Source organism: Erythrolamprus reginae, chromosome 5 (assembly GCF_031021105.1).
Source record: "Erythrolamprus reginae isolate rEryReg1 chromosome 5, rEryReg1.hap1, whole genome shotgun sequence".
NCBI classification, from domain to species: domain Eukaryota; kingdom Metazoa; phylum Chordata; class Lepidosauria; order Squamata; family Dipsadidae; genus Erythrolamprus; species Erythrolamprus reginae.
This window is the reverse complement of record NC_091954.1, coordinates 24,661,508-24,672,623: the sequence shown is the minus strand read 5'-3', so window position 1 is coordinate 24,672,623 and position 11,116 is coordinate 24,661,508. Positions and strand designations below refer to the sequence as shown.

Sequence of the window (11,116 nt, the reverse complement as noted above, 5' to 3'; positions counted from 1 at the left end):
AGCAGAGGCCATAAATAACTAAATAGATCCATCATGGAGGTGTGGATGGGGGATTCAAAGGTTTGGGGGGAGAGGATGAGCTTGCCTGTGGGAGTTTATGATTAGCCTTGGAATTCTGCCACCCCTCCACGTCCACATGGACAGAATATTTCAAAGCCCTTAAGTATTGGGCAACACACAGTGTTCATGTGAACTTTGTGCTCCCTGATTATGGTGACTTCACCCTGTTAGCACAACAGTGTTTAAAGTCCACTGCAAAAGCACACTCAAAATACCTCCAGTCTTGTTTTCACAGTCCCACTGGCACCACTTCCATTCGTGGAGATTTTCTGGGATCAATTTTGTTTTGTCCAACTTTAACATGAAGCTGTTCATCGGGGCACTGATTCTGTGCTTATCTCCGAGTCAAGGGAAATGCACTGAAGAAACCATGCAGGATAATGTCATCATTCCTTCTCCATTGCCAGAGGAAGGCTCCTATTCTGACTGGGGCGTTGGGACCATCCGGGATAGCATTGACGCTGTTAATGGCTATTTTGACTTTGTCTCGGAGCTGTTAGGAGGAAAGAATGGAGTCTGTCAATACAGGTGCAGATATGGTAAGCATTTCTGCTCCTCTTCCTTTCATATCCAGTCCCTGACTGCACAACATTGTTATTTTGTGTTGACAGTTGTTTCCCCACATTAAATGATGTTTCCTTGTTTTGTTTGACTAGATGCTTTAATGATGAGTAATTGACCAAGACACTGTATTCTTACTGTCATGTTTTATTTTACTTCATTGAACTGTTGTACTTTTATAACTCAAATTAGTGTATTTGAATGCAACACTGCCTATATTATCATGAACATTGTTACATATTTCATCTACAAGAATGGATGTATCTTGATATTCCTTTAAATATCATTTTGTAGTTCCATTTATTCTAGCAAAACAACTAATACTAAACAGTCAGCATTACTCTTTGGTTGCAAAATTGCAAAGACATATCATTTTTCTAACAAGTTATCTTGTTTTCTAACAAGTTAGAACTGTCCATGTTAGAAGGGGACAGTTCTCTTCACAGCATGCTTCTGTAACTAAAATGTGGTATACTGGCAGAACTATCTCTGAATGTTTGTTCATTTTGCTTTTCTAATTGAATTGTTCTACTTCCCATACATTTTAAGGAGCTAGATTTGTCAGCATTGCTACTTATCTTCCATACTAGGTGAGCTTTTGAATGCCTTCTAGTTTTGTTGGATCATTGTGCATTCTCCACCCTTAACCTACAACAGTGGGGGAAATGGGATACTGTTTACACAGCTGAAGGGTACATGGTTGAGAAAGAGTAATTAGATCATGCATTTATGGAATTCAGTTTTCCATACTGGATTAGAACAGTATGGGATTCCCATAGACCACATATAATTCTCTCTTTTTCTTGCATAGACACATAATCCTTGTCTTTTTTTTTACCTCTCGCATAATGACCACCCATCATCTAAGACAGTGGTTCCCAAATGTTTTCAGTCCACCCCCCCCCCCCTGGTGCTACAAAGTCATCCTCAGTGCCCCCCATCTCCATCCCCCATAAATAGTATTGTTCAGAATAGTGATTTGCATGACCCATTAAGGAATATAGTAATAGTAAAATTCAAAAATGTAACAATTAATTGCACATTTATTCAAATCCAATTTAAAAATATTTTGTTAATTTTGTTGAACATGATCTAATGATATCAGATTTTCAAAGTCTATCAAGTACCTTAGTAACTACTAACTTAGTAAACTCAGTAAAATTTAGTAACTACTTCACTGTTCAGTGAGTGAATTCTCAATGTGGTGGATGGGCTTGATGAAGTGATATTAGTTTCCCAATGTCTGATTTTAAGTCACTTAGCAGGAGTCTTAAATCACCACGTTCAGTAATCTAGAATCAATTCCTTTGCTTGGCGATAAGTTGGATAACCACACTGAAATATGATTTTGGAAATGCAACAAGGAGTTTCTTTACCACCATCCATACTGCAGGAAAGCGATCAGAAATTTCCTTCTGTAATCAAAACTCCTGGTACAATTTCTTAAGCTTTGGCTTCATCTCAATGTCATTTTGCAGCTCTATTAGTTATTCCTCCCCATCTTCCCCAGTGTCTGAAAATGGATTTATCACCCGATCTGGAATTTCCCATCAAAAGAAGATCCTGATGTTGCTCAGACATATTTTTATGTAGCATGTCCAAATGGTAAAAAAATCCTTGCAGATCATCGTCTTGTATCCCAAGTTTCTCTTCTAGTTCAGACTAGCTTGAAAATTGATACAGATTGTGATGGCCTATATTGTGCTTGAATAAAGATAACTTTGAAATAAATGTAGAGGTGTCGGATTTGGCCTTAATAAGATTGACCTCATTTCCTTGCAACTGCAAATTCACTTCATTGAACTTTGCAAACAGTTCTGATAAATAAGCAATGTCATGCCTGATCTCTTTGAGTTCATCATTGAGCACAGCATTCTTGTCTTCAAAAAAACTCTACAACATTGTCAAAAAGATTTTAATAGCATCTCACACAGTTGCCTTTTGATAGCCAACAAACCTCTGTATGAAGCAGCAAATGAACAAAATCTTCATCATTCTCAACACAGAACTCTCAGAAGAGTCGATCATTGAGAGCATGTACTTTAATTTTTTCACTGCAGTAAGGACAGTGTGTAATGTCTTGTATAAGCTATCACTGAGGTTTTTTGCAACCAGATGTTGACGATGAATGACACAAATGATAAAGACATTTGGCACTGCTTTTTTCAAGTAAGCATCGCACCCATGGTAGCGACCAATTGATGGTGCTCCATCAGTTGCATAAGTAAGTATGCTGGTAAGTGGAATTTCCTTGTCTTTGAAAAACTGCTCAACAACATGAAATATTGACTCCCCTTTGGTATCTGTTTTCAGTTGCCTCGCAAATAACAATTCTTGAGTTCATTTTGTCTTTAATAAAGCTCACATAAGAAAGAAGCAAAGATTCATTGACTGGCAAAGTTGATTCATCCAGCTGTAATGCAAAGCCATTTCATCTATGCATCTTTGCACTGAATTGTTGCTGAGAGGAATTGTCTTAATTATATCATGTGGTGACTTACGCAAAACAGTACTCAGAACCTCAGTAATGGCTGATAGGGTGTGTTCTTCACCAATAGCATGTGGCTTTCCAGATTTAGCAATTAGCAATGAAATGTTGCATGCAAACCATCAGTGTTTTGTTGGGAAGCATTGTAAAACATTTGTGACAGTGTTATGTTCTTGTCTGCCTTGTCAGGATGTGCCTTCTTCAAATGTTTGTTTAGTCTGGAAGGCTTCATTGCCTTATTAGAAAATACATTTTTTTTACATTGTGGCAGCTGCTGGTTTGATGGTACTGGTATAATAATAATAATAATAATAATAATAATAATAATAATAATTTATTGGATTTGTATGCCGCCCCTCTCCGTAGACTCGGGGTGGCTAACAACAAAGATAAAAACAGCATGTGACAATCCAATAATAAAACAACTAAAAACCCTTATTATAAAACCAAACATACACACAGACATACCATGCATAACTTGTAATGGCCTAGGGGGAAGGAATATCTCAACTCCCCCATGCCTGGTGGTATAAATGAGTCTTGAGTAGTTTACGAAAGACAGGGAGGGTGGGGGCAGTTCTAATCTCCAGGGGGAGTTGGTTCCAGAGGGCCGGGGCCGCCACAGAGAAGGCTCTTCCCCTGGGGCCCTCCAAACGACATTGTTTAGTCGATGGGACCCGGAGAAGGCCAACTCTGTGGGACCTTATCGGTTGCTGGGATTCGTGCGGTAGCAGGCGGTTCCGGAGGTAGTCTGGTCCAAAGCCAAGTAGGGCTTTAAAAATCCATACTTCAGATATTCCACACTATGTTGTCTACATTTTTCCTTTGATTTTTCTGCTTCTGCCATTTCTGCTCTGAAAATCAGAATACTTAACAATGTACCTGTATACACATCTGATTTGAAAAGAGTTACAGTTGCAGGGGGGAGCAGTAGAAACCTGCTTTTTTAATTAAAAAAAATAAGTAAAATTTGCAGAGCCAGGCAAAACAGAGCAGCACGCCCAAGGTACGTGCAGGCACAGGGGTGATGGGACGAATTGGACCAGAACCAGAAGTGCTCAGCTGACTGGCGGCCAATAGAGCTCCAGGCAGAATTGTGCCCTGTGAGGGGCCCACCTACAGCATTCCTCTGCCAATCCCTTGCCTCTTAGTGCCCCCCCCCAAGTCACCTCACTGCCCCAGGGGGCGGTACCATCTACTTTGCAAACCACTGATCTAAGAGATGGGTAACACATCACTGTTTTCTAACTGCAAAGAGCAATGAAAAACTGGTAATGATCAGGATGGCAAGGGACGTCTTAGCTAGATGTGTGAGTGAGTGAGTGAAAGAATGGATGTATTATATAAAGTACATGTGGGCATGCATTCACACTGGTTATGGCCCTATCTATCAGCCCTGCTCAATTGTGCATTCCCTGAATGGTTTCTCAGTATAAAATTATAATATGTTTCTCCTCCACTGAAAAACCCAGGAGGCTGTTATCGTAGGTTGAGGAAAATCATTTGCCCCAACTAGCCATGTGGATTCATGGCAGGGGTAAAATCCAGCAGGTTTTGACAGGTTCTGGAGAACTAGTAGCGGAAATTTGAATGGTTCAGAGAACTGGTACTGGAAATTTTGAGAAGTTTGGAGAACTGGCATATAACACCTGTGGCTGGCCCCAGAGTGGGGTGGGAATGAAGATTTTGCAATATCATTTCCCTGGGAGCGGGGAGGGAGTGGGGATTTTACAGTATCCTTCCCCTGTCCTGCCCACCAAGCCACACCACGCCCACCAAGCCACGCCCACATAACCGGTAATAAAAAAGTTGGATTTTACCACTGATTCAGGATCCAAGTAATTTCTGGAATGGCACATTTTTCTGTGTGGTGCTGTTCCATTCTCCTCCCTGGAGAAAAGCTAGAACTGGATCAGTAAAATGAACAGACACCCAGGCCCTTGTGATGCATACCTAGTCCCTTGTGGCTGTGAAACAGTGACAGAAAAAAAAAGCACGGATAATCTTGTTGGATGCAAAGTATTACATTCTTGTTCTGTCTTTGTTCTTCTGCTTTGCTTGATAATGTATATTGTTTTAATTATACTTTCTACACTCCATTAGCCTCTGAAATTGGTACTAATGAATTCCCCAGCCACTGTTAATCAACTTCTTACCTTCTTCCTTTTCCCCACTCATGTGGCTGATAATTATTTGCTCTGACTTCCATCCCTTTTACTTTAAGATAAAAGGGGGAGGGGAGAAAGGAGGCATTTGATTCACACGTAAGCATGCCAAGGTATAGAGAAGGTTCTATGCCAGTACTTACATTATCACAATAAAAAAGCATGTTATTCTAATATCCTCATTAAAGAGCCAAAATTGCTTAGAGTGATTTATATTTTAATTGTTTCATTTGCACAATAGCAATATGCTCTGTATACCACTCTCCTTGAAAAGTGTTTGAGACACTATAGATGGTGCAAACTATAGCATTTTGGCTTTGATCAAAAGAGTGTTTTGAAGATCATGTTGGAACAACTTTACCGGCTCCCTGTTCGTTTGTTTGTTTGACATAAATCAAGCGGTCCCACTTTTTAAGCTACGAAATCCATGGAGTCAGCTCTAGGGTAGCTGAAGGATCATTTCCTTTCTTATTAAATTATATTGCCCATAACTTATTATTATTATAATTATCATCAGCCTTGTTCTAAGTTCATGTCTTTGGCAGGATCTGCTGTACATTGGAATCCCTTTTGAGGTGCTATTTCTCTGAAATGCAACTGCTAATCAGCAGGCATCTATATTGAACCAATTAGTACAACATCCACTGTACTCAAAAGATGAGCACAAGATACATGGCACTATAAAGCCTTTTACTTTGCCTTTTGCAGCCAGTAGTTCTGCTGTTGTGTTTTTTTGAAATGTCTGTTAAATCATGCAAAATGGGCAGATCTGTCCATAGAAACAACATTTTAACATTAAAATGGTTAGTGTTAATGGTTAAATTTTAACTGTGTGTTTGTGCACAGGGTTATATATCTATGTTCCTGTTCTTTTGAATAGTTCAAAATACTGTATCTCAACCTGGCAACTTTAAGACGTGTGGGCTTCAACTCTCAGAATTTCCTATAGTCACCCTTCTCAGCTTCATGACTCTGCAGTTACAAAAACAAAATAGCAATAGCACCTATATACTACTTCATGGTGCTTTACAGCCCACTATAAGTGGTTTACAGAGTCAGCATATTGCCCCAAACAATTTGAGTCCTCATTTTACCAACCGTGGAAGGATGGAAGGTTGAATCAACCTTGAACCAATGAGAATTGAACTGCTGGCAGTTGGCAGATTTAGCCTGCAATTCTGCATTCTAACCACTGTGCCACCACAGCTCTTAATATATTGTTATTAGTAATAATATGAACTGAATACAAATTGGCAGCTGAGGCAAAAACCATCACAAGCATAAGCATCCCATCCCATTCCCATCCACATGTCCTATGGCAATATCAAGTCTTCAGAGGCCAGCAGGGTTGGGGCTAATCTTTCTGGGGAGAGTGGATGTGTAATAGAATGTGTATTGACTTTGGTAAATGAGAGGAAGACCACTCTAATTGATCAAATGCTTAAAGTTGAAGTGAGAAATCTGTACTTTCACTTTTGCAAGATTTATAGATTTATTTGTGTCAGAAGCATCATGACTAACATTTATGCACGACCAGTGGCTTAAACCACCAGCCGAAATTGCCCCCGGAGCAGGGGGACGCTGCGGTCGGCTCCACGGAGCCTCGAACTTCCAGTTTCCAGCGAAACCTGAAGTTAGGCTTTTGGCAGCGCGCCAAAGGGGCGCGCTGCTTGCTGGGCCCAGGGGGAGGTCCCAGATTGCCCTATTTAAGGGCGATCCAAATGGGACCTCCTCCTTGCCCAGCAGATTCCCGAAGCGAACACCCGCCCGCCCTCCGCTATCAACAGTGTGTCTCTAGGAGGTCGCTTCGGGGCCGAATAGGAATTTTTTGCGGCCTCCCCTTTAGAGGTGGCCGTTTTTTTGCCTATTCCACACTGACAGTACGGATGGAATGGTTAGGGGGTGCAGCGCACATAGATTTTAGATTTAGGCTTCCCTTTGGTCACTGGGGTTTGGCAGATTAGGGGTGGAAATGGGCAGTAGAAGCGACTGTGCATGCTCCTTTGGGCATCTTTTAAACGGGTGATGGACCGCCTCTCTCCAGGAACTAGAGGTTAAAACAATGTCGGGGATTGGAGAGAGGATGCCCATGGGACTCACCAGATCCAATTTCCCTTGGGGGATTGGAGGGTGAGCTCCTCCCACGCACCAAAGGGGCATGGCTCGGATCCAGGTGAAGGTGGCTACCTTCACCTGGTTCAGCAAGGAGTTATGCCCAATGTTGCCAAGGAAGGTTCTGGCAGGAATTTCCGCCCCGTTAGTTTTGGCCTCTGCAGGTCCTTAGTTATACAGTAGTTGAATTTAAATATATAAATTTACGTATTTAAAGTTATGTTATTTAAATTTATGTTAATTAATAAAGTGACCCTTTATTTAATCCATACAATGTCTCAGCGTCTTTACTCCTCTTCCGGGGCAATATGCATTGGTATAAATGCAAACATTTATACAAAAATCTTAATGAAGAAAAAATTTAAAAAGCATAAAAGACTGATTAAAGCAGTGCTTGTCCAGGAGCGTGCAGCATCAATTGCATTCTGTTACACTGTCATAACAGTACATTGGGCAAGGGGCAAGTGTACACATGTGTGTGGTCATCTGTAAATCTCCACACTCGCAGCAGGCAGAAGACAGCAAATATCCCATTTATTCAAACATCTCATGATCTTGCCATGCAGAGTCTGTTTAGTGATTTAGTGATATTTAATTACTTAATTGACCTGCATGGCTACAGCAAGATCAAGAGATGTTTGAATAAATGGGATATTTGCTGCCTTCTGTCTGCTGCGAGTGTGGAGATTTACGCATGACCACACACATGTTTAACTCAGGTTTCATCATGGTCAGGTTCCGGCTCCTCTGCAGATTCCATCCCGTGTTCACCTTTTGTAGCTTGTAACATTAACGTTGATGGAATCTTACAATGAGGTAGAATCAGAGGTGGGCTGCTAAGGTAGAATGGTGATGTATGCTCACCGCCGTGGCTCTGAGTGCTAGTGGAGTCCAGTGCAATTCTGCTATTGCACCTGGGCATGTCTGCACGCAATTTTGCTACCTGCCCAGTTGCAGAAGCAAAATTGCGCTGGATTCCGCTAGCACTCAGAGCCACGGGGGTGAGCACATGTCACCATTCCACCTTAGCAGCCCAACTCTGGGTTGAATGAGTTTGTCTAGTCCTGATTCTGGTCTAGTTTACCTGGGAGGATTGATATCAATCTTGCAGCTCTGAAAATACAAACCCATAATCACATTTAACTGCTCGATCCATTAGGTTGAGTTCTTCCTATTTTTCTTTCTCTTCTTTCTTCCAGCTCCTCTTTTTTTTATTGTTTCCTAGACAGGATCCTAGACAGGATCTTTTCCCCTTTGTCCCCAAGGCCATCAATATTTTGTCTTGCCAACCCTATATACTTATTACTGTATGATTTGTATGATCTGTTTACACAGCATTAACTTTCCTTTTTAAAAAACTTTAATTGATGATTACATTGTACATTATTAAAGGCACCTACTAGGGTGTAATATATAAATTGAAAATGACATCCATATATATAAAAAGCAAATATACTGTACATTGAGTCATGTATCTAGGTTAAATGGGGATTCAATGTAAAATATGCCTCTTGCCTCCTATAAATGTAGGAGCAGATGCCTGGAAAATTGAGGGAACCAATCTATTAGGTCATGATAATAGGATGAGGTCATCTTGCTCCAATTATGCCCTTAGAATGTCAGCTCTCCTTGGCGACCAATGAAAGTTCACACAACTTCCTGCCTCATACTGCAGGGAATTCTGTAGACTATTAAGGTACTAAAAAATAATTCAGTATTTTGAACCTCCTTCTCACCCATTTTTTTAAGCGATGTCAATAGAGGATAGACACAGATGTCCATTTGCCAAGTTATAATATGTATTATGTATAGCCATGTAAACACTATGCATAGACATTTCACACACCAATTGTCTGTTCCCATGTTTTTCATCTCAACAACTACTTAGTAGTCACCAACCTATCATGCTTATAAAATCATGTGTGTGTATCTCTTTCTCTGTCTAACTTTCTAGCTCTTTGGGAACATAATTCAATGGTTCAGATCGTACTTTGCTTACAAATGAACACATTCGGAGAGGGGCGGAATAGAAATACAATAAATAAATAAATAACAGAGTTGGCAGGTACCTTGGAATTCTTCTAAACTGAACTCTCTTTAAGTAGGAAACCTTATACCATTTCAGACAAAGAGTTGTCCAATCTCTTGTTTAAAACCTACAGTGTTGGATCAGCACAAGGTTTGGAGGCAAGTTGTTTCATTAATTGTTCTATCAGGCAATCTCTCCTTAATTCTAGTTTGGGTCTCTCCTTGATTAGTTTTCATTCATTGCCTTCACACACCTTCATTCACTGCCTTCAGGTGCTTTGGGGAATAGCCTGATCCATCCTTCTTCTCTCCTTCTCTCAGTGGTTAGAGTGCAGTATTGCAAGCTACTTCTGCTGATCACCAGCTGCCAGCAGTTTGGCAGATTGAATCTCAGTAGGCTCAAGGTTGACTCAGCCTTCCATCCTTCCAAGGTCAGTAAAATGAGGAGTCAGATTGTTGAGGACAATATGCTTACTCTCTGTAAACTGCTTAGACAGGGCTGTAAAGTACAGTGATGCGGTATATAAGTCTAAATGCTATTGCTATTTATTGAAGCAGACTCAACCAACTATTCCTGATTCAATTCTATCATCTTCTAAAATAAAAAGCGGATACAAAATTATTAGAGCAGCTTTAATATATTATGAGCTTCTGGTTCTTGCAAGTATTCCTAGTGCTATATTCAGACTCAGTAACTCCTTCTTAAAGTTGTTTTGACAAAATAAAAGGATAAAAATAATTCTTAAAATATGCAGATTTCTGTAGAATAATCAAGTCTGAACATAACCAAAGAAAGAATTTCATGATCAGGTGAGTTTTCTCTAAGCAAGCTAATTCAGCATCTATGATTTTAAAATTGATAAAATAATTTATCATTAACAGCCTTCAGATAGCACTGGATTAGACAGGGAAGCAGATTTTAATTTGTTTTGCACTAAGGCAACTGTTTGACAGATAATCTTTTTGTTTCCAGTACTAATCATCCCTGTCCACAGATGAACTCTTTTGCTGTGTGAGTGAGTGGGTTTCCCTGTTGAAATGATGTTGACAACATGCGAAATAGCACATTTTTCACTGTCTGCCAGCAGATGGGACTTTATCAGGGAAGCCATGTCAGGCCTGGAAAACCATATTTTGGGCTTTGGATCTTCAGGCCTGCCACATTTAGTGCTGTGGGAGGGGGGATTTCATGGAGCTGATGAGATATGTAGTCAAAATAACATGCCTTTCTTCGAGAGTCAAGGCCACTCTGCCCTGCGACTGGAGGGGCACGACTGGGAAGCATCACCAGTTAGGATGGTGCTTTGATTGGATGATGTGATGGGCACGTGGGTGTTGGGGCAGGAACTTGGACTTCCTTTTGGGTAGGGAAAATCTGGAAACTTTCAGATTCGGGTTTTCCCAGGTGTGCCAATATGACATCTCTAATAAAATGGATCTTTGAGGAGACTCAAGCCTCAGAGAGTTTTCTTTCATTGGGGGTGTTACTTGGAATCCTGACACTACAATGGAGATAAGATGAAGATATTTATCTTATAAAAGAATATTACTTCTTTAATAGGGTACTCAAATAGGGGTACTCAATGAACTCAATCTGTATAGTCTGAAGGACAGAAGGGAAAGGGGGGACATGATCAAAACACTTAAATACGTTAAAACCCTTAAAACGTAAAAACTTAAAAACTTAAATACGTTAAAACCT

At 40.4% G+C, this 11,116-nt stretch overlaps 1 protein-coding gene across 2 annotated transcripts in view; it reads left to right on the top strand.

Moving 5' to 3' along the window:
- The first annotated feature begins 246 nt into the window (after window positions 1–246).
- Window positions 247–11,116, top strand: part of PLA2G12B (phospholipase A2 group XIIB) — a 34,176-nt gene continuing 23,306 nt past the window's right edge. Inside the window, exon 1 of one of the 2 annotated variants that reach the window (XM_070752242.1) lies at window positions 247–599. In XM_070752242.1, the coding sequence (XP_070608343.1) occupies window positions 362–599 (238 nt within the window). In that variant the 5' untranslated portion in view covers window positions 247–361. The remainder of the gene's footprint in view (window positions 600–11,116) is intronic. The other variant, XM_070752241.1, reaches the window with a different exon arrangement.